We start from the raw sequence: 25266 nt of genomic DNA on the forward strand, positions 1-25266 counted from the left end.
GTTAACAGCCCTTGGAAAATGCAATGCTATGAACATTTAAAAAAAAAACACACAGATGCAAGATATGGCCAAAAATCAGTTCATGCTAAATTTAATCTGAAATCAAGGTTATTAAATGAGTTTTTTCCTTTATTTGCTTCAGTACCCACCTCTACTCTAAAGAATTTACACTAGATGTTGGAGCACTTCTGTAAAGACCTACTGGCATTCAGCCATGAGAGAGTTGGTGAGGTCAAGTACTTGTGTTGGAAGATTTGTTCTGGATCATAAGCACCACTCCCTCTGTTCCCAAAGCTATTGGATACAGCTCCTTCACACCAGAAAATGCAGTACCACTGATCAACAATGGGAAAGCTTTATACTCCACTAGCTGACACTTGGGATTAAGCATGGTCACTGTGACCTCATGTGCAGCTAGGCCAGAATCTTGCTTTCTTTTGAGATTATACAAAAATAGTGTGTAGCTGAATGCACTAAAAGTTTTGTATAGAATTTTATGAATATATAGCATAGACGAAGCAATACGCTGATCAATCACCACATGTGGGAAGTTGAAGGAAGCTATATGCAAGTTTTAAGTTTAGGTTTTAGACAATTGAAACAAATCAAACACAAAAAATGTACACAATTTAAATGGTTAACAAGTCCAAGTTAAATACTGTCGGAAAGAAAAAAGAATAGATTCAGCAAAACTGAAACAAAGTGAGGCCAGCTATAATTACAGTTTTTCTCAGTTGCTTTGGTGCATTTCTCACATCACTATAACACAGCACAACAGTAAGTGCATTTCTCAAAACAATTAGTACAACAATTAGTACAACCTGCAAAAGCGTGTCACTTGCTCAAAATGAATAGTTCATTCCTCAAAAGCAAGCATTCATATCAATGAATGTGTCGGTGTCATCAAAATAAAAACTCCTGACACCATTGTTTATGAACAAGATAATCAAATGGCTTTGTCATTTTTTCATTATGGATTAGCGACTCCAAAGTGCCCGTAGGTGTGAGTGAATGTGTGACTGTGTGGTTGCCCTGTGAAGAACTGGCGCCCCCTCCAGGGCGTATTCCTGCCTTGCGCCCAATAATTCCATGTAGGCTCTGGACCCACCGCGACCCTGAATTGGATAAGCGGTTACAGATAATGAATGAATGAATGTTTTCATTATGACAGTTCACTCTGTGTTTTCCAGTGCAAAAAACTCACCATTATGGTGACACTACCTGAAAATGCTCAAGAAAGCACTATACACTATTAACACTAACAGGGCCATTTGGGTCTGTGAATGCCCGTCATATACCGTCCACCTCCACCTTTTCTTAACTGCTTTTGACAACTAGTTCAACATTTTTGTATGTAATGATTCAAACAATGAAATGAGGATTATTAGTGTCATAGGGAAAGACTATTCAGCATTTGCAGTTTGTTGGACGGAATGAAACTGCTACTATGATGTGCACAAATGACTCTATCTTGTGGAGGTTGAATTAACAGTTATGAGAATTTTAATTCTGATCAGAGAAATGATGAGAAATCAACTGAGAAAAACTGTAATCAAAAGCTTAGCTAGTTTCCATTAGAACATACTTACAGTGTACACCAGAGGCGATTGCTCTAAGGCTGCAAGGGAAGCTCAGCTTCCCCTAAAATGTCAAAGTGATCAAATATATACTGTTGTGTGTACATGTCATTGAATAAATATGCACTACAACGCGCTCAACTTTTGTTCAGATTCAGCTTCTTATCACTGGTAAAAACGCGGCTTTCCTCTCAATCATTCCCTTCATGGTGCTTAAAACAGTATGGACGCTGAGCAAAGTGCAGCAAAACGAGACGAGTAATTGGATAAATGCTGGGCTTTGTCCCGCCCATCGAACGCTCCGCATCTCTGGGGGTCTATGGGGCAGTGGGCTGGCCTCGGCTAGCCCGGACGCTCAGCTTCTGCACGATGATTGGATGATCTGTCTGAGGCTGAATCCCTTTTTGATTGACAGCGAAATGAGCGAATCAGCGATCCTTTGGTGTAATGATCCGTGGGAGCATTACATTTTCATTTTGTTCTGAGTTGAACCGGAGACTTTCTTAAACCTCTTAGTGGCATTTTCTTTGTTAAATATGACTAGCGATAAATCGAGCTTCTATTTCTGGTGGGTTTTTTTGTAGCTGCTTGTGTTTGGAGACCGACTTCTATCACTCTTTCTGATTTCTATCGCAGTTTCTGTCCAGCGGGTGCTGCTGAGGCCCTCCACCATCACAAAGCACTCACAGGCAGACACACTTCGCATGGGCCAAGGCCGTTTAAGCAGCTCTGCTGGCCATTGAGAGGACACTAGTCAAGTCCATGGAAAAGACGCCTTGTTGGTACGACAGGGTCACAGATCATTTTCCTGAAATGGAACGGAGGGTAGAATTTACATATAAAATAAACCGACACATTTTATGATGTAGGCCGAAATTGAGCTTCCCCTCCTTGAAATACCAGCATCTGCCACTGGTGTACACTGCACTGAGAACATGACTAAGTATATTGACTTCCTTGTTCATAGGCAATGACACACAGACTAGACATTCTGATGGCACTGACAAGTTGATTGACATAAATATTTGCTTTTGAGGCAAAAACAAAGAATTCTGAGGGAGGTACATGCTTTTTTTATTAATCTGACGTTTGCCTCTGAAGCCTTTATTATTTTTTATTAACTATCGGCTCTAGTAACCTCATGACTGTTGTGTATACATCTGTGGATACATTGAACATCTGTGTATATGGCGACACGGTGGCGCAGCAGGTAGTGTCGCAGTCACACAGCTCCAGGGGCCTGGAGGTTGTGGGTTCGATTCCTGCTCTGGGTGACTGTCTGTGAGAAGTTAGTGTGTTCTCCCCGTGTCCGCATGGGTTTCCTCCGGGTGCTCCGGTTTCCTCCCACAGTCCAAAAACACACGTTGATTGGTGACTCAAAAGTGTCTGTAGGTGTGAGTGTGAGTGTATGTGTGTGTCTGTGTTGCCCTGTGAAGGACTGGCGCCCCCTCCAGGGTGTATTCCTGCCTTGCGCCCAATGATTCCAGGTAGGCTCTGGACCCACCGCGACCCTGAATTGGATAAGTGGTTACAGGTAATGAATGATGAAAAAAACATCTTTGTATATGAGCTTTATCCATGCATCCAAGGAAAAACAACGACTGTTGTTTGTATGTGGCTTAACTGAGGCAGCCAGGCTCATCCTGAGCCAACCCTGTTAACTTGACTTGTCTTACAGCTTGTCATTTTTCCTCTAGGACAGCTCTCCCATGAAATGGAGTTGACTTGGCTTGCTTTTAGCTTGTCACTATTTCACTAGCACAGCTATACCACAAAATGTGACGGGTGCCATTGAGAAAATGAACCACAGGTTTGAAAAACCACAACGCAGGTGGTAAAGTTAGGCGTTGTTTACTCATGTATTCTTGTGTTGTTTTTCGATTTTTTGGACTGAACACAGCTCCACTCCCTCAGTTTTCACAGGTCAGTTTTCCTTGTTGCATATTCAGCTTTTGTTGGAGATTTGTTGGCCATCTACCCAAGGAGCAAACTCTTCAAAACACCTCGAGATAATGTTACGAGCTGCTGTGTATGTCAGAGAGAAATAAACTAGAAAGCTGCTGTAACTTCAGAGATTTTACAAGCAGTGAGTTTGTGCTGGTGCTCTACATTTCATGGTAATTGAGAAGTCTCTCTAGCCAATCAGTGCTCTATAGGGTTTACATGACACGATTTAGTACCTACTTGACTTGGTCAGAACCCCATGGAATGCAGTGGAAAAGCACCATTACACATACACATGGGGCTTCATAAATACATTACACTACCAAACTAAACAGACTGGAGAGCTAGCAAATAGTGAGGAAACAATCTCACAATGTCATTAAGTGTTTTTTGTTTTAAAATCATGAATGTTGCCATTCTCCTCTCCAAACTCACACACACCTCTAACCTCAGTTTTTTAAACTGAATTTACAGAATGCACATATACACTACCATTAACCTCTGCCTGCTTGAGAGATATTTATGAAACAACTCGAGTCTAAGTAATCTTTCGTTTGATTTCATCGTCACTCCAAGCCTTAGATTGAATAAACCCAGTGCTCATTCCAAGACTTGAACCAGTTCACATTTCGAGCATATGGCTCATTTCCATTTGCCCCTGCATGATCTATAAATGGGCTAGAACCTTAGTGAACACTTAAAATGAATGTGGTATTGGTCATTTGGGGCATAGCGAACATAAATTCATGTGCAGTTTCTCTAGAGCATCACATTTAATTTCATACTGTGTTCACAATGGGTGCAAATTAATAGAAATGTCTGTGATTGTGGGGAAATGCAGTGCCTTTTGTGACTGAACTGTATGTTTGAGGAGAAAAACATCTTTTGCTTGTAAGTGGCTGATGTTAAACTTTTATGTAAGTTTTAATCCATCACTGAAATACACTTTTCTTTTTTTTTTTTTTGCAGAGATGGAATTACTGCATTCTGGTGTGAGTATTGCCTGTGTTTAGTCACATCTGTACCAAAAACACTTCATATAAAATAATTAATCCAGTCATTCATTGTCTGTAATGTTTATCTAGTTCAGCGGCCGTGGAGGGTCCAGAGCCTACCTGGTATCACTGGACATACACTCAGACCTATGGATACTTTTGAGCAGTCAACCCACTTACCAGCATTTATTTTTGGATAGTGGGAAGTAACTGGAGCATCCGGAGGAAACCCACGCGGACACCACCAAAATCTTCACCCCCAGAGCAGGCTTCAAACCCACAACCCCAGGACATTGGAGCTGTGTGACAGCAACACTACCTGCTGTGCCATCATGCCACCCATAAAATAATTAATGGAGTTAATTAAATTTCATTTTTGAGCTCAAAATTCATTGGGTTAGCAGCAGTTTAAAAAGGAGCAGTGGCTGGTTTGACATGTCTCACACACACACACACACACACACACACACACACACACACACACACACACACACACACACGTAGTTTGTATAAGTCATTTTTTAAATATAGCTGCTTGCATTATATGTGTAAAATAACACTCATTCGCATACAATTGGGAAGAGACTCAAACACAGGACAATGGCTGCTGGCACTGATCATAACACACAACTGTGTGTGTGTGGTGTATTTCCTGTGATGCTGCAGGGAAAGAGCAACAGTGTGTTCCAGTCTGATGCTTTAACTTTGTTTCCTCAGTGTTCCTCTGTGTCACTGTCAGGAAACAAAGATGAAACCAAGCCCAACAGGGACACACACACACACACACAGAGAGAGAGAGAGAGAGAGAGAGAGAGAGAGCAAGCTTCAGTTATAATAGCTACTACTCACCTGGGAGGGCTTTAAACTAAATGTTACATTTCTGTGAGATTTTCGCTTGCAAGCCATGAAAGCATTTTTGAGGTTATGTATGTGGTTAATGATTAGTTCTACGTAGATCATGAACATCGCTCCAGTTCATCCCAAAGGTACTAGATGGAACTTAATAATTCCAGAGAGAACAGTTCTACTGCACCACAGCTCAATGCTGGAAGGTTTTATACTAATCTAACCTACACTCACTGGGCATATTTAGCTTAAGCTCATGTGCAGCTGCTTTAGGATGTCAATTTTTTTTTATACTGTTATATGGACATTACATTACAAATTTGCATCAAATATGTACAGTTCATTGAGGGGTTACTTTTTTTGTGCTATAATAGCAAAATTGGCTCTAATTTCAATGCGCCCCCACCCTCACCCGGTGGGTTCATAAAAAAAATCTTTTTTGCTATATAGAAAATTTCTCTTCTTTGATTTTTCTTGCAAAGCTCCTGTTCAAACACAGATGGTTGTTCCAGAATGTGTGAAAAAACAGCTTAGCAGGAAAAGAAAAGCACCTGTGGGAAAACATAAAAGGCTTAAAAAAGCATCTCCACCCGAACCAGAGTAATTTCATCTTACTCTTTTGTAAAACACAATCCAAGCAAATGTAAATGCTTGAGCAACATAAAATGCACAGAGCACAAACCTTGAAGAACCAAGTTTGTGATCATTTCAAGTGTTATTTTTCTTCAGCCATAACATTATGACCATCTCCTTGTTTCTACACATTGTCTCTTCTCTAAGCTGCACTGACCACACAGGGGCACTTAATTCTTTAGCAATGATCCTCTTTATCCAAAGTTGAAGAACTAGGATGAAGCTGTCTTTTGTTAAAAGCATTCTTGCTCACTCCTCTACGTGGAAACTTTCATCATCTCATGTATTTTCAAGTGAATATTTTTTGTTGAACAGTGCAGTGTTCCATGTGTTCATTGTTATCAAGTTCAAGCAATAACTGCTAATTCTGTAGTGCATCCAGCATTTTGCTAGAGTGGATTTTACACCATGCAGTTTGTAAGTAATGGATGTCATGAATTGTCCTGTTTAGTGTATTCATGCTTTGTTTTTGTTTCTTTTTCTGCCATGTGCTAAAGTAGCACATGCTCTGTTTTGTTCTTGTCTCTACCTTAGCCCCACCTTGATCCTTAGCTCCGCCCTCTCATCAGTGTCTCCATCTGTGTCTCTTTTGTGGTTCTGCCTTCTTGTCTCCCCTCACAGGTGTTTCTTGTCTGTGCTATAGTTTATAGGCCCTGTCCTGTGTCTAGTGTTTTGTTGTGAAGTTTCATATTTTATTCTTGTTTCCAAAAGGGAACAATTCAATAAATATGCTGATGAACAGAACATACAAACGGACTTCAATAAAATACATTTGGCTACTTTCGAAGCAACTTTCATCACCTACACATACTCTTACACTAACATTTTGCAAAAAAAGAGAGACATGATAATAATGCCTATGTGAACGTCAGTTCATAGTGGAAGAGACTGCCTAAAGGATCTTTAGTGAAAGAGAGACTAGAAATGCATAAGAAAAACCACCTAATTGTTTGTCATTTTCTGTAAAACGTTGATCTCAAAGTGCATTCACTGACTGTTTACCAAAGCAGTAACACATCAGTGTTGAGGGCCGTCCCTCTAACTATGGCACTAAACAGAGGAACTGCTTTTATTCGAACTGCAGTGTCCTTCAGCCATTGACACCTTTGTTTGTGATTTCACCTCACCCTCCCTCCACCAGTGTTGTATAGGGAAAAAACTGCATAGTTTAGAGGGAACTTTCAGATTAGGTCACATGACTGGCCTGTGCAGTTGCTTTTTTGTGCAGACCTGAGGCTGTTCCTCCTTTCAAAGACTGGGCATAGAAATAAGATATAATAAATACTCAAATAATTAGACTTGAAGCTGTAAATGTGCCCCCTTTGCTGCAGTTATGGTGCTACACCTCTGGAAAATCCTTTAAAATCCCATTGCTGCAGGGACCTGATGGCACTCGTGAACATTAGTGAGATCACTTACTGCTGCTGGATTAATAGAGACAAACATCACTCCAACTTCCAGATCCCAAATGTACTCAATGGATTCCACTGCTCCATGGTGTTCGATTGAACATCGTACTCCTTCAAGGAATACTACATTATATATTTAGTTTAAAACTCCAGCTTAAAATCCATTGTAATGCTCCACTGACCTTATATGTTGCTTCTTGAAAGTAACAGAATTCACTAATAAAGAGGATTTCCCCCAAACTGGCCATTTAAGAAGTAAACAAAATTAGTGCACATCAGTGGTGTTCAATACAAAATTATTAGGGCAGTCTACTTATGATGACAAGTTACTGTACAGAGAATATATCAGGTGATTGCTATGATTAATGTGATATAATTAATGCACATTAATTTGGCAGTCACAAATCTGTAACCAGTAGCCAGGCTTAATGCTAAAAATTATAGCATTTACATTCAGTTTACATTATGAATCTGTCTACACTTCAGAATTTTTTGGTAGATTGGTTTGTTGTAGATCATACACTCAAATTGGTGCCAAATCAAAATAAAAACTTCAATCTGCACACCATAGTTTCCATAGTCCATTTGTTTCAATGATTCATATTAACTGGTAATAACACTGGCAATAACTGAATACTATGGGCTGAATTTTGCAGCTGAAAGCAACCACTGTTTTGCCAAACCCAGTCTGTGCAGCAGATCATGTATCCCCAGTCATGTGGTTTCAAGATCTGTTCAGAGACACAAACTCCAGTGTATGTCGATCTCAATCTGATGCAGTGGAAAGTCATAGGACTAAGCCACATAAATTCTTCTTTGGTTTTAAAAATCCCGGAGGTGTGATCTGTGATTTTTGTTGGACCATGGCTTAAAGTCTGATCTAGAAGATGTGCATCCATGGTGACTGTGGCATGTACTACAGAATTTTAGCTGAGCACAGCTATTAATGTAAGAGGACAAAATTAGACAAATAACTTTACAGAAAAGGGAAGTGATTCAGAACCACAGTGATCTGGCTTTCGTGTTCTTTCTTCATAATGCTGTTATGAAAGAGGGAGGAGTAAATGTTTGGTTTGTCCACAAAGATTTAATTCAAGATTTAACTCCTCTGACTCTCACTCATTTCTTTGCCTGTTCCTGCTTCTATCTACCCACCCTCTGTCTCTGACCTTTGATGTTAATATGAATAGCTGTTTATACACAACAGCCTGATATGCATCTCCTCATTCAAATTAAAAACACAAAAACCGATATGCCAAGGTCTGTGTAACATTCATCAGTTCAATTTCCTGATCGTTTGAGGCTAAATACAAATATAGAAAATTGGGTTTAAAACTTTATTTTTAAAATTTGTTACAGTAAGAAAAATAAGGGATTTCGTTTGTTTTTCCAATTTTCTAGTTTTCCATTTCTGCTCCTCAAAATCAGAATTTCAGAAAAATGAAAAAAAAATGAAAAAAACTCTATTTAATTTTCTCGTTTTCCCTTTTACTGCCTTGTAATGAAAATGATAGGACTGTACCATCTCAGTGGGGGAGACCAACCTGCTGCACCTCTCTGCACGTTAACCACAGATGTCCCACCAAACAGTGAATAAAGTCTTCGTACTCACACACAGCAGCAGTGTCTGCATTTACACAATACAGAAAATTAATTTTTACTCTTTAATATCTGGAACAGAGTGAATTTCATTCAGATTATGGGGTTTGCTCTCTGGTTTAAGGGTTGCAATTATTTTTTGACAAATAAGGATTTGTTTTGTAATTAAAACTAACATCTAGTAAATAACATCTGACTAAAGTTCAGAGTTCAGTTTTTCTGTGCTTTTCCACAACAAACACTGCTATAGATGCGCACTGAGAAGCCTAAATGGCATGACTGCCTTTTCTTGAAGTGTAGAATGTTTGACTGCACTGGCCGTGTAAATGCTGACCATGCTACTCCGTGTGTCTCTGTATTATGTCAAACCTTAACAAGCATGGAGACATTATCCGCTGTTTAGTGGAAAGTGGTGGTTTACGTATGTGTTTACATTCAGAGAGCATGTTCTATCACTTTCATTACAAGACAGTAAAGGGGAAAATGATAAAATGAAATAAAGAGTCATTTTTCCATTTTTCTGAAATTCTGAAAAAAATTGGAAAAACAAATTAAATCCCATTTTTTTCTTACTGTACCAAATAAAAATATTAAACCCAATTGTCTATATTTTTATTTAGCCTCAAACGATCAGGAAATTGAACTGAAACATTACATGGACCGACAAATCCTAGATTTGATACTTGTCCCCAGCTATTCATGTTCCACACTGAGGTTGTAAGTTGCCTGCTTAACACAGAGTCCTAACCCTTCTGAGAGGATGTAGTGTCACTTCCAGAAGCCGGAAGCAAGGCCCCCATTTGTGTAGAGGGAGGGGTTTCCTCTGGCTGAGTGAATAACGTTAAGGGAGCTGGTGGGGCTTGGCCTTAGGATTTCTTCCACTGGCTGTCAGCACTGGATGCTACAGTAAGTGGACATAATGCATATGCAGAGGGAAAAGGGACTTAAAAATGTGCAGTGTCCCTCTTTCCTCTATTTTTTTCTTCCTCTCTGCTCTCTTTCAATGGTTGTGGATGGAGGGATATGAACAATTTCCCTTCCTCCCACTGTTCTCCCCCTTCAGTTCCACAATGTGTCTCTTCCGTCATATGAAGTCACATGACTGTGCAGCTCTTTGCTTTGTCCTTGCGTAGGTCCGTTGCCACAGCAGCCAAATCTGGCTTGCTGGGCATGTGTGAGATGCGTTTATTGGAGCGTGCGGATTTGTTGCGCTTTATGTTTTTGGTGTTCTTGTTGACGCAGGCAAGCGTCGCCACGTGGAAAATGTCCCGAACACTGTTCTCTGACTGCAGTGCAGAGCACTCGATGTATGGAGCTGAAATCTGTTTTGCCATTGCAGAACCCTGAAGAGAGACGGAGAGAGACTGTCACTCCTGATGAGAAATTAATCCAGATCTGACAATCTGCAATTACAGATATACCCTTGTTCATTATGTAATCTTTCAGAGTCTGATCTCCATTTAATTCCAAATCACACATAGCTAATTTATAACAAATGACTGCTGGCAAACATCCTTAATCTTACAGAAATTATTTGGGTTCATGAACAAAGCCTTAATTAATAAGTAAAGTCATCATAATTGCTTCCAACATAACTTTGAAGATATGCTTAGATGGCATAGCCAAGTAATAACTCCTTGTAATTAGGGATGGAATTGCCTATAAGTAAGATAAAAGTAGTGGTTTGGAATAAATAGAGATTACCCACATGTAAAAATATTCTGGAAAAAAAGATGAAACATGCTAAGCCCATTTTCACAAATCTTATTGCATTTAGCCTCCTTGAAGCAGTTGCCGATCCTCTAGCAATAGTAGATATTCTGAAGTTGAAGTTTTGAGCAGATCAGAAAATATCTTACATCTTATTTTAAGGCTATGTTCACATTCCAAACCTCATTAACCAATTATGCTGTTTAGGTCAAATCAGACTTGGCTGCATTTATGGTTCACATTTACATATCTGTCTGTAATGTGACAAAATGTGTCTGTGAAACAGCATGCTTATACACACTGAAACATTTGTGTGGCCCTGTCTCAAATGGTGTAGTTCCTTAAATAATAGATTCTACACCCAAATACTGCAAAATATGTCTAACACAAATTCATTTATATACTGCCATCACCTGCAAAGCTCTTTTTTTAACCTTCAGTGCATTATTTAGGAAACATGGTGTCATGTGTGACACTGTCTGAATGATGCTGTTGGTGCTGGTTGGCTGACAACTGCACTGAGTGCATGCATAAGGCAAAAAGACATGAAATCCGATCTGACAATTTACATTCATAATGCATGCCCACAAATCAGATGTATCCAATCTAGGACCACATATGAAAGTGATTCAAATCTGGAAACAAGAGCAAATATAGTTTAGCCAGACCACCATTAGCTATATAGCCATTGTCACAGAGGTGTTTCTGGCATTTAAAAAACAGGAAAGCCCACAATACATACCCCTGTCATTGGAAGGTCTGGAGAAGCTTTGGTGCTTCATATTAATGTCTTTGTCCACATGTGGCTTATATTGTGAATGTGTTGTACAGAAAATATGGAGGGCAGGTCTAATAAATGCAGATATGAAAAAAGGAACAAAGGCTTGATCATAATATAAAACACCCGCATCAGTGTTTTTCTTGTTCATTTTAATTTAAAAATAAAAACTAGATGATCTACCACCAAACAACAAAGAAGACCAAGAACAACATGTTGATTTTAAGAATTACAATTACTTGTTTATTCAATGTAACTGGTTACAGTAAAACATGTGAAGTTCAAGATGGCTGTGCGGAGCTATATGTAGTTTTACTAAAGCCACAAAACACTAAAGCCACAAAATGTCTCCCCACCACAATGACACACGTTCACACAAAATAAGACAAAATCAGCAGTCCTCCTCTCTGAGAGATATAATACGTGTAAATGTTGCCGAGTGCCAAGACGTCCTGCTGAGCTTGTGAACTAACCACTGTTGAGACACGGCTCTGGTTAAGGCGTACTGGTGTCGAGCCAAACACAGCCCCAGAAACACAAAAATGAAGCATGTTCCTGTCTTATTTCCTATTATTCAGTCATGGTTTGCACTGAAGAACATACTGTTCTTTTACTTCCAGCCAGGAAAATGTTTTTCTGGTTCACGAACCAGTTCATTTCGGTGGAAAAGTGCCAATTGGTTCACAAACTGAAATTGTAAATAAGGCTTAATTACAGACGGTGTAGTAGCGCCACCTTAAGTGCTGTCTGTGAAATATGGATCACCCTTGTAATGTGTAATTAGCCTGTGCTTCTCTGGGATTCAATGTATGATATATATCGCCGCCGATTAAACACACAAATCTCAAAAAAGCTAACTTTTCAGAAACAAGAAAATACTGTATTTTTCTGAAGGTAACAGTAAAAAAATAAGCTACAGATAACAATTTATACCCATTACAAATCAGAAATATAAAAGTATCTTTATTGGAACGCAAGTGCAAATGTTTCATATGTAAAAGGGCAGGAACACGCGGTTATGATGGACAGGTCTAGCAGCCAATGAAGATACTTGTTAAAGAAACTGATTTTTCATCTTTTCATTGGTCATTTTGATGTTAGCTGCCATAAACAGAGATTAATGCCCACATTAAACACATGTAAAAAAGTGAAAACTGCTAAAAATGGAGATGCATGTTTTTAATTGGACAGCGATGATATGAAAGATTTTACCAAAGTTTAGTTCTACTGCCCTATGGCTGTGCCTCACCTGGTCATAAGACACTGGTGTCTGTCTGTGATTGGACAACTCCACCAAAGTCGTGAGGTCTGTTCTCAGGTCTGACTTGCAGCCAACAAGCAGCATCTTTGTGCTGGGGCAGAATTCCTGGATCTCTCCTTTCCACTTTTAAGGAAAACAGAAACATAGAAAATTTTGTAACACATGAAAACAATTACATTATTTTCTCTAAAAGAACTAGCAGATGCTCTCCTTTACTAATCCTCTCTTTATCTTCCCTCTTTCCTATGTCTTTCCTTTCTCGATTTTCACAGTGCTAGAAGTGATCCACATTCCTTCCCCAAGCAGAACAAAGACTGTGGTGTGTGTGTGTTCATGTTTAAACCACAGGGTTTAATCTTGGATAATGCAGTTTTGAGACGTGGATCTATGATGTGGTCACCAGGATCCGGTTCACTGTGACACACATAGTCGATTGTTTGCCTAGGAACATGAGCACACACTTCACTCCTTTTCCCAGGATCCTTAGCACTGGCATCTCACTGAAAGTCCCCTGAGCTAAAAGTAAAAGCTCTGGCACACTGACATGAAAACAGCTTCCCTCACCCTTAACATGACCTCAAACAGCACAGAGAACAATGCAAAGATCACTTGAGACATGCCCAAAGAGAACATTTCTACCAACAGCCTTTAATGCAGCTCCAATGTACTTGCAAGTACACATTGTTATGACGAATTCACAACCAAACTATTCACTATCCAACAGAGGAAACATAATCCCATTCAAACAGTCTGAGAGTACATTTAAATCTGACCCACACAAAAGGACCTTCAGTGGACACATCAATGGAGATTGCAAAATGTTAAAAAGTTGCAAAGTGAATTTAAATTGGAGAAATATGAGAGGCTTAAATTTGTCCATGGGTATAAGCCGTTCAGCTTAACAAATGTGCTATTTAAGCTGAACATCTTACACTGAGTTAAGTATAAAAGTAAAACATATATAATTATATGTAGTCTGTGTATATATGTACATGTAACTGAGGCATGTGTGGTGTCTGACCTTTGCTTTTAAACCACTATAAGGCCATTCTTAAATTATAGGTTGCAATTTATATTTTTGAACACAAAAGACAATCCAATAATAAACTTTCATCAGAAACAACTAACAACTAAATCTAAAGTGAATACTTGGCTCAATACAGCAGTATTTTTCTTTCAGTTTTTATTGTAACAATATGTCAAACACTTAGACAAATCTGAAATTACTTAGACCAAATGATATGATTTATTATATTAGAGCAGTGGTTCTCAAATGTTTTCTATCATTCCAAACCTCAGACGGGGGAGGGGGGGGGGCATATTTGTCAAAGTCAAAGCCCACCCATACCCAAAATATTAGATAGCTATAAGCTGATTCCTATGTAGATAAGGTAGTAAAATACTGCATGTAGCATAATGTGGAACAGCATTCGATTAACATTAACGTTAGAGAGTGAGGCTTTGTCCCAAACATGAATGGAACTTTACCTATCACACTACAGAGAGCACTGCTAAGGGTGCTGTATATATTTTTTCATACTATTCAGTGCAGCAGGGTGCAGTCTGGGACACAGCCAGAAACTAACGTTAACTTGCTGCATGTCTAGAGCACTTTCTCAGAACCTGAACACAGCTAATATAAATGTTCACTAACTCTCATATCCTCTTCTGATACCCTAACAGTTATATACAAGCCACTTTCATGACTGTAATTAGCCGACATTTTTATCTGTTGTGCTCTTGTTACTGACCTCAAGCCCAGAGCTGGTAAAAACTAACTTTATAAACCAGACACTGACTGTGAATCGGAGGCCAGTGAACCTGATGACGTTATACACACATCTACTGTTTATATCATTCATCTGGTCTCCTATCTAATGTTCTTTTAACATGTTTAACAAATACATTGTGAGTGGGTGCTTTTTATTGAGTAAACGTTTTTGGCAAAACAGAAAGGCATTAATAAAGGCAGGCATAAAAATTTTAATTTCTTCCAATTCCTTGGACCCCATCAGCAATACCTACATGTCTGTCACACTTCTTGTTCCGTTTAATATGTTTTCTGAGTTCCCTTGTCTACCATGTGCTCCTTTAGCACGTGACTCTGTTTTGGTTCCTGTCTCTGCCTTAGCTCCACCTTGTAATGTGTTCCCACCTGTGAGTCCTATTTGGTCCTGCCCTCTTGTTATCCTTTCCAGGTGTTCCTTTTCTTGTGTTCCTGCTTATATACCTCTAGGTTTCAGTGTTCTTTTGTCTGTTTTTTTGTGTAGATGTCTGCTTCTGTGTTTGTCTTATGTTAGCGCATGTGTACATCAGTTCATGGTTGTTTCTTGTTTTATTCTGTTTTGTCTAGCTTGTGTTTACTTTCATTGTTTGTTTTGTTTACTTTTGTTTTTTTAAGAAATGTACATCCACCTCCTCGTCCTCCCTGCAGTTGTGACAGAGCCCCACACCGAGAAATGCTGCATTAAAGTGTACATTGTTTAAGTTTAGCACAATTCATGTAAAGGATACAAGCTGAAACTGTATGTACCTTTTTAAGGATGCTGTCCAGTGTCTCTGGACGGCTGATATCGAAGCAAACGATGACAGCGTCTGAGTCTGGGTATGAAAGTGGTCGTACATTGTCATAGTATGGTGAGCCTGTAAAACAGAAGACAGTCTGTTGAGAAAAGCCTCAGTGTGCTTACTAACACACACTGGCACAAAAAACCCACATAAGGCACACACAAAAATCTGATTATAGAGAACTGGGGCAGGAAAGTATATTGGCCTAACCACTGGAACGGAAGGACTTATCCCAAAAAAAAAACTCTCACACAAACATCTCATGCATAACAAATATGCTTCTTTTAGAGGATTTATTCAAGTTCTTATAAGAGATTCAATACCAGCATTGCAGTGCTCACAGGCATGCCATAGAACAAGTGCAGATTTACATTAAACAAATGACCAAGGAATAAGCTGCAGGCCAAATTTAGATGGGTAAACAAGCTGTGAAAACATTAACATCAATAATATTTAGTGTTGTACAACATTAGAATTCATACGTTGTTTGGTTTAAAACTCCCATAAAAGACCCATGAGGTGTCTGTAGAGGAACACAGAACAAAGAGAAGCAAGTTTAAGAAGGCTCTTAGATTTGCCAATGAAAAGTGACCTCTCATGCAAGAATCCTGAGAACTTTGTTTTTCCACATGTAACATGTCTCGTGGGGCTCTGCTCTAAATCACAATATTACATACACCACAGACACACCTACAAAGTACATTGACATGGGGGTTACCCAATCCCACCTTAATTACAGACATTCCAAATATAGGGAGAACAGATATTGCCTAAACAAATCAAAGTTGATATAAACCACATTTATCACCTGTCCACGTAACATAAAATTGAGACAGAGAATGGGAGTGAGGGAAGAGGAAGACCACTAGACGACAAGAAAATGATTATTCATAGTGCCAAGAGATAATAGCACAAAATGAAGGGGCAGGAAAAAAACCCACAAGTGGAGCGCCACATTTGCGCAGTCTTTTTAAAAAAACATTAATTTCTAAAGTACAACCAGAGGTATAACTCTTCTACTCTCTGTAAACAACTGTTATGGTTTTCACATGAAGACCACTGTCAGTGTTGGGTGATTCTCTGAGGATAATGAGTTTAAAAGAGCAAAGTCAAGCTCCAGTACTGATATGTATGTGCAAATAAATCCACAAGAGTTACTGTCCATCCATTGAATGTGATAAGAAATCTCAAATGCCATTGGCCTGAAAGGATGTGGAGGTGTCAATAAACCATTACTGAGAAAAGAAAATGGAGAAAAAAAATAAGGTGTGCTACTTCCAAATATATAATCAGTGTAGACACACACACAAAATAATGTGTGAACATGAGGAAAAACATGAGGAGGCTTATATGAAAAAACACTATTGCCTCAATGTTGCTCAAATGTAAAGCATTCCACACACCCCATTCTCATTCTTCTCACTGAAATGACCAGCTGTTCAGAGAGACTGTGTTGTTTGAGTATATTTAGCCAAAGGCAAGGCATGCGGGTCCAATTCACTCAGCCCCGAAACAGGATCTGAGCTACAATAGCTCTTGCACCCAGGATGAGCAGAACAGCATCAAAATTGCCAGGAAGTGCAGAAAGTCTCTGCTAACCTGTGAGCAGTTTTATGGAAGGTGGTTTTATTGAATAAATTAGGCAGAACGGCCTGACCACAGATCTGAGCCAAACCAGAGACGTGACAATGCTCTATAAAATAACTTGACATAGCTTTGGAAATATATTAATCCTTAAGATTATTCTTAGAGTAAGAAACTTTGTATAAATTTATACATGCAATGCCACATAGTACACCAATGAAAAAGGTGTTCTATGTTAGAAAACATATGATCTTAAGCAATCAGTTCATTAGCTGAGCATTTGTATAGAAACAGCAGCAAACCAATAAGTAATTTGAAACAATGACCTTCAGTTTTGTTCTATACGCACCATGCTTTATAAGACTCTTTCTATTCTAGTTTATTAATCAGTTTATATGGGCAAAGCTTGACCTGTTCAAAGCCTGATCAAAGAGATAATTAAAGCACCATTCAAACTTCACATGAGATTTCTTCCTAGAGACACTCCCTGAAAGGCAACAGGCCAAAAAAAGCCATTCTTAAAAGTAAGGCATGTTTGTCACCAAGCACAGTAAAGAGGGAGTGTGCAGGGGGCAAATGGCTGAGTTTAGCAGCATGGGGGAAAAGCCTTAATTAGGACCATACTGTCTGCTTGGACTCATTATCCACACCACAGACAACACCAAGACAAAGGCAACCCAGAATGAGGGGCTTGTGGTATGTTTGTGTGTGTTTTGGGGAGGGGGGGGGGGGGGTTATTGATTAGTGCTGACTGGTAGATAGAGTGTCTTCAAAGGGTAAAAATGAAGCCTCTGGTCTTTTCCAACTGTAGGGGTGGAGGTGGGGTGTCGTTATCAATAAAGTGTCTTGAAAAAAAAGCAAAGAGGGAGTCTATTGTCAGGATGTACTGTTATGGCCTGTAGGGAACACACTTTGTCTCTATCTCTCTCTCTCTTTCTCTCTCTCTCTCATAAAGGTCTGAGGTTAATGTTGATTTATACTTCTGTGTTGACTCGATGCAGAGCCCTACATCGTTGCAAGCGTTTATTCTACTGGAGGGACAGAAAAGTTTTAAAAAAAAAAAAGCTAAATAAGAAAGGTTCTATACTGTTTAGATGCATAACTGGCCAGCTAACAGGCACTTGTGGTTTAGCACATCACAGCAGATTGTTTTCCAGACAGCTAGATTAAAATCACATATAATTAGAGGATAAAGCCTCATAACTGAGAGCACAAAGACGAGTGAAGTGCCTTTTGAGTATTTTGTTTTCAGCTTCATTCCTCTCTTTTAAGTCAAACTCACAACTGCGGTGGGCTGCCGGGCTTGTGTTATTTCCCACACTCGTTTTCAGAGTGTGACATCACCACTCAGTGAGCTCCCAAAGCGCCACATCCCTGTGGCTCTCTTAAATGCACATGAATGAACACTTGACTTATATTAGTTAGACACAGAACAGAAATTTGACCACTTCACACGTCATAATTTTGAAATACCGCCCTCATTTTCAAAAACCACTGTATACTGCATTACTGTTATACCACCTAATCCCAACTGCAAGTACAACTATTTTTCTATAAATTAAGGCCAGGTCCTTAAGTAGGACTAAAATACACTTGTCTTGTAAGCAGTTAATGGTCATCTTTGATTGGTCTAACAAATGTACAGGCACTTCATAAACTGTTATTACGTTAGTCCTCAATTATTCCTCATCACACTGTGATAATATAGATTATTACAACTGTTTTAGAGCCTGAATAATTTTAGCTTATGAAATACTGACAAAATTCCACTTCTCAATGCCCAACAAAATTTTAAGTTCAAACCTCCAAAGTCACTCCTGACAAGATGACCTGCAGATTCCTGCAGTGGTCCATGAGTGACTATTGCTCAAGTAAAGTGGGTCATATTTGGCCAGCTGAACAGTGCAGGGTGTTAGGAAGGGTGAGGTGCTAGGGTCAGGCTTGGGGACAAGCAGCTGTCTATTGGTGCTGCTCCACCACATGGGTCCAGCTCTACATGGCTTGGCACGTTTAAAGCTTGTCGCTTTTCCACTGCCGGTGACGTCACTAAATCTCCAACAGGAATCGCTGGCTTTGAAAACGACAACAACGGCGGCAGCAAAGTTACGCACTGTTTACTCATTGTGTATTTGTGTGTTGTTTTTGTTTGTTTTTGGACTGAACACTGCTCCGCGCCCCAGTCCTCACAGATCAGTTTTACTTGCTGCATGTCCGGCTTTCACTGGAAAATTCCATCGACCATTGGCCCAAGGAGCATATAAACCTCTTTAAAACGAAGAGGTAAAGTTACATGTTGTTGTGAGTCCAAAAAAAATAAATGTGAAAGCTGCTGTAACTTAAGAGATTTTAGCAGTGAGTTTGTGCTGGATTTGAATGAGCTCTGCATTTCATGGTGATAGACAGGTTTCTCTGGTCAATCAGCTTTCTGCACAGTTGAGACTCAAAGTGAGCTGGGTCTGAAAACTTATCCGGTTCCAGGTACCATGCACCAGATTTGGCCAATGGAAAAACAAACGCCGAATCAAGTAGAGTCGTATAGGTTCAATGCAGTGAAAAATGTGATGCTAAACTATCATACTCCAGATAAACAGATAAAGACAGAGGTTCCTCTTCAATGAGACTGAGGCTCATGCCCCTTTCACACATGCATGGTAATCCAGAAATGTTCTGGTTCCAGAGATTACCCAGAGGAGCTGTATGTGTGAATGTGACCACCTGCAACATTTGTCCCGGACCTCACCCAGATTTTATCCTCCTCAAGTCCCAGAAAATATTCTGGGTAAAGTCCAAGTCCGTTCCAGAAATGTTCCGCAGTTTCTCCTGCACGCACTGTACGAGTGCTGTGCACCATGCCTAAATCACATGTTTCATCTCTTGCTGCAAGAGCACACCTGAGGCAGAAAATCTCTTGCTGTGAGCTGCATGTGTGAACAACCACTCTGGGAAATCTTAGGACCCGATATAGTTATGTGAAATGGGCATAAGAAAAGCAGTAAGAAATTAACTGGAGTAAATAAAAGTAAAAGTAATGTTTGTCCAACTTAAATGGCTGATCAACTTAAATCTGATCAGACCTAAACCGAAACCTAGAAACCTAAAACCTAAAAAAAAAGTTTATAATGATTCTTTGTAATAAGAGCTAATATCACCTCATTGATGCAAAAGGGCATCTGCTACCAACACCACCATTAAACTTGATCAGCCTGGGTTACAGAGACATAATAGGACCAACAAGAACTCGAAAACACACAAGTATTGTTCCGCTTTCTGAACTACTTCCCTTATCTCCTTGCCTTTCCATCTTTGTCCCCACACATATCCAATTCTTCAGCCATGCCAAGCTACAACACACATCCTGGGATTCCAACGGAACAATGTTTAATCAGAGACTTTGTCCCTCAATGATCCAGACCTTCTATTCACTATTACCCCCTAAACCCTCTTTCTGCTAATTCACGTTGCACTAAGCACCTGGGAATTTTAATCACATTCATTTCAAAGTACCAAGCATGCCATTTGCAACCACAGATCTTGTTAAGTTCGGCACCTGGGATTAAAAGGAAGGTGCAGCTTAATATGTACGACAAAACAAACAGAAAAACAGCTTCAGTGCCGGAAACAGCTTATAGCAGCTTCAGCTTCATGTTCAATGTTCAGGCTTAAAAGTGGCTTCCACATTCTTTTTGAAAATAAAAGTCAACTGTTGACATGTAAAAAAAAGTCATTCACAGTGATTTAATGTTAAATGGTATTAGGGTATTAGGAGCTAGGTCATAAAACATTTTCAGAAACCTGTGCATTGTGATTATATTATATAAAACACTCAAATCACTTAGGTGAGAAAAAAATTTCTAGGTAATTCTTGTCATTGCAATGCATTAAATCTCTGGCTTGAGTTCTTGAAAATACTTTCATATTAGGGCAAAAACCCTCAAATGTGTAAAAGTCAGTGTACTGGTATCCATTACATTAAATAATTTTCACGTTAGACATATTAAACAATTCAGACGTCTGGTTCCTTTCACCACCATAGCTATTACACAACAGAGCATTTCACACTCTGAATGACTGTTTATATCTGAACCATTTAATTTTGCAAAGATTTTGGCATTACAATTTAATGGTCCTGGTTAGCTAACTGGATAAAAAGGTTCAAGGGTTAAGTTGTTCATTATTGCCTTAATTGCATTTGTGTTTATTTTAATTAGATTTCTTCAAACACATGACTCACACTATACTTTAACACAACTCTTAAGCCCATGATAGACCTCTACTTATACAAACATTTGCATTAATGTACAATCTAACTTGTTTTACTGTGTTATTCTTAATCATTTGCTTGCTACTAATGCTGTATCAAGTTCTCATTCTGGAAGTAGGTATGATGTGCTTTCTAAATTCCAGAACTAGTCTGAGATCAATGGATTGGTCAGTGATTCCATCAGCAATGTTTAGCCTCGGGGAATGTTATTGGTTACATACTTAAAAGCTTGACTTAATGACAAATGGCTGCACTAACACATACTGCTTTTAAAAGGTGGAATAGCACCCTTGGACACAGACAATTTTACTCGTAAGTCTCTCAGGAGAGACAGCGCAGTTACATTGTCATCATGCTTCCTAGTGAGTGTGTTTCAGCATGTGTTCTCATTGTTTCCAGGGAGGGGAGCAATATGAAATTTGTGTGTGCATGTGTTGGTACAATGGGTGTGTATGGGTGAGAAAGATCAACTTTTACTGTTGCTGGACTGGCCCAATAACATTAAATTCTTAAAAAAAACATATGATTAGGAATAAACTGATGAATGTCAAGTATGTAAACTCAAGAAACTATGACACATTGCTGCTATTGTTCACATATTCTAAATAGTCAGAAAGGGTAACATGGGCCACAAATAAAAGGGAAGCTCCATCAATTTTTTAAAGGTTAAACAATATTTTTCTTTGATGAAATGTACAGAAAGTGGTATGATTTAAATGGTTAATAATTATACAGGAAATCACCCAATTTTGTAAAATGTTTGAAACAGGGACCATAAAAGTGAACATAAATATGTCTTATGTGTAGTTTTGATAATATTGAAGTAGCAGTACATCCCTATAGATGCATTTTTCAGAGCTACATTGCCTAACCAAGCATGTATCTAATACCATGTTGCGACCAGTGCCTTCAATCTCCAGCATTGAGCCATGTATAATCGAAAATCAAACAGGTTAAAAATATTTCGAGGTATGGTATAGAGATTCATCAGATGCAGATTTCTGGTTCCAATCACAGATAGTTGTAAATTAATATAAATTAATATATTTTCACACCAAGCCTTTCTGAATGACTACTCTTACATTTTAATAATTAAATAGAATATATTAAAAATATGGTGGAATTCATATTTTACAATTATAATAGAATTATATTAGAAAACTAATCCAGAAACTAGTTCTAAATCTAGTTAACCACATCTTTTACTAGAGAAATGATTAGTTCTTTTGCAGATTGATAAATCCTCAATGATTAAGAAGATAATTAAGCTTACCTGATGTATCCCACAGACTCAGCTCAATTCTTTGAGTGTCAATCTCAAAACTTGCTGTGTAATTCTCAAATACTGTGGGTGCATAATTCTACAAAAAAGGGGAAAAGGATATTTAGTGGAAGCATGATATTCATGTGTATGTGTACAAAAACTAGCGCCCTCATCAAATGACATTTTTGGTGCTTCTATAAGTTAAAATAACTAAGACTTATCCATAGAGAACACACTTCTGTACATTTTAAAAGTCTATTTTCTTATTAAAATATGGGGAGGGGGGTTACAAATATTGTCAAAATCTTTCGTTTTGTAGCTAGATAAGACTCCCACTGACAACAGTAAACATGAGCCTTTTATTTAAATACACATCAGCTTCCCTAAACTGTTCTGTAAAAAAAACAGTCAGAATGTCAAGTAAGGTCTATGCCTTAAAGGGTTCCATAATTCCTTTACATGCACATATGACATTATGGCTTTTTTAACACCAATAAAGACCGAGTACAGCTGTGTCCTTTAGAAATATAAACTCCTAGTAATAATATGCGCAAATTTGTGGTTAAGACGGATGTTTAATCACCTGTGTTGCGCTACACAGTGTATATGGATCTTTTTGGGATTCAGCCTATACGAGAAAAGAAAATGCGCTCACCTCTGGGAAGCAGTCCTTGGCGAAAACATGCAGTAAAGCAGTTTTTCCGCACTGGCTGTCGCCCACCACAACTATCTTACACTTGACATTCTGACTCGCTTCCATTCCGGGCTGAAGAGACAGTTTCTGGCACGACCTTCTTTCCTTCATTTGGGACCAATTATGTGAAACAAAATATGAGAAACCCCTCAGTGTACAACCGTCTCCTTTCCGAAACAATCGCTACTCACTCAAAACTCCTCAGTCGCGCACCGACGCGTGGGCTGCTCTTTTATAGTCGGCCGCGGAGCCAATCACACTTCATCCTCAGCGCCACTACTCGACAGACGTTCATACATTGGTCGACTCCCAGCCAATCCCTGCGCTTCTGGCACAGTTGGTCCTCTGCTTCTTGGTCCTGAAATGGATACCTACTTCATCAGCAGAGTTCTACTACACAGGGTGGGACTGTTTACTATATGCTACGAGTGAATTGGTAAGCCACATGCCAGAATGTGTCATGCCAATAGTAGGAAGTCTACATTACGTCTAACCGATTTTCTTTATATCAAACATGAACGGCATCTCCACTGAATGATCGTTGAATTAGGAACACTTACTTTGTATCTACATTATCTGTCCATTTTATCAGCTCCACTGACGACACAGAAGGACTTTGTAGTTCTACAATTACAGACTGTAGGCCCCATGTTTCTCTTTATTTTCTTATCTACATTTCACCATGCTTTTCAATGGCCAGGACCCCTACAGGACCAGCACATAGTAGTTATGATTTAGCTGGTAGCTCATTCTCAGCGGTGCAGTGCTCACGAACGAGATACAGGACGAGTATGCTGTTATGAATGGATCAGACACAGCAGGGCTGCTGTAAAAATGGAAAAATATTTTATTGGAATTTGTGACCAGTATTACACTTAATATTACACTGAACTGATAATTTTATTTACCCTTGTGATACATCAGAGTGTGTGAATATTTGCTGTGTATTTCCTACTCAGCTACATACCAGGACAAAGATTGATATTACATTTCTTTAACCTTGCAACTATGTAAGCATGTATAATTTTTTGACATTTTTTTACCCACAGAAAGCATTTGGGCTTCTCAGGAGGCCTGGAAGACTTACTATGACTGTGCTATTGTGTCAATGGCTAATGTGTATAGCTGCCTATATAATATACAATGTCTGCTTAATTCAAGGCAGTACCCTACTGTGGCTGTCACTGTTGATTATAGTACTCTCTGACTAGAGAGAATGGAGAGAAAGAAGGAGAGAAAGAAGGAGTGAAAGAGAGGGTGGGAAAAAGACTATACAGTATGCTGGAACAAAATGATCATAGCCAAACTGTGCAAGTCCACTTAATTTATGGGTTTTGCAATTTATTATTATTTGTATTATAGCATGGTTTTTCAAATATACTTACATCAGTTTTTTTTTGTATAGGTTACACTAGATCACTGTTAAGGGTGTGACTCCACATGACATTAATATTATAGTATAACAATCAGGAAATGTGTCATCAGCTGATAAGGTTAAAAATAGAATATGACAGACTCTGATATGATTGTAAACTTCCACACCTTCCATTAAAGCTAGAAAAAAAGAATGATTTTTTTTCCTTATTTTGCCGTGTGGGGAGTTTTAAAGCAAGAGTAGTATATATCCTACACCTTCTGTCAAACACCTCTGTGAATGATTAATGACCCCTTGATTTATGACCCCTGATTTATGACCTAGGTGACAGGTCAGTACAGGATGTCCTTATATGGGCTTCCCCTCACACCTACACCCACCCCTGACACCCCACAGCCCATGTATATATAGTTAACTTAAATCCTGTGTGACAAACCCTATACCGATACAATTTAGACGCCGTTCAGACGCTATTTGGAAGTAGCAATGGAGTCCTACATTCTCGGTAAGTGTTAAACTACAGATTTCTACCTAATTTTTTGTCAGAATTTCGGTGATAAAATATTTTCTTACCCACTTAACAGGGTTTATCTTGTCTAGGTACATCTGAGTTAGAAACCATCCGTGCCATTAGGAGTATTGAAGGTTTATCACAACTTTGTGAAGGTATGACTCTGCTCCTTATTATTTTATGTGTCTTTTTGATTTTAGTTGTTATTCATGAGATTATTTTTTCATTTCTTCAGAAACTGTGGATGCTACGGGGTA

At 38.9% G+C, this 25266-nt stretch overlaps 1 protein-coding gene across 2 annotated transcripts; it reads right to left on the bottom strand.

Moving 5' to 3' along the window:
- Positions 1-6872: 6872 nt before the first annotated feature.
- On the bottom strand, positions 6873-23391 carry LOC136678658 (rho-related GTP-binding protein RhoE). Of its 2 annotated transcripts, none has more exons than XM_066656746.1 (5): positions 23085-23391; positions 22439-22526; positions 15286-15395; positions 12741-12875; positions 6873-10346 (listed from the first exon to the last, which is right to left on the bottom strand). In XM_066656746.1, the coding sequence occupies exons 1-5, from the start codon at positions 23232-23234 to the stop codon at positions 10098-10100; spliced, it is 732 nt and encodes a 243-aa protein (XP_066512843.1). In that variant the 5' UTR covers positions 23235-23391; the 3' UTR covers positions 6873-10097. The 2 variants fall into 2 exon arrangements, with proteins under 2 accessions (XP_066512843.1, XP_066512844.1); XM_066656747.1 differs by lacking the exon at positions 6873-10346 and adding an exon at positions 12495-12592.
- Positions 23392-25266: the final 1875 nt, after the last annotated feature.

This window comes from Hoplias malabaricus, chromosome Y, assembly GCF_029633855.1.
Source record: "Hoplias malabaricus isolate fHopMal1 chromosome Y, fHopMal1.hap1, whole genome shotgun sequence".
Taxonomy (NCBI): domain Eukaryota; kingdom Metazoa; phylum Chordata; class Actinopteri; order Characiformes; family Erythrinidae; genus Hoplias; species Hoplias malabaricus.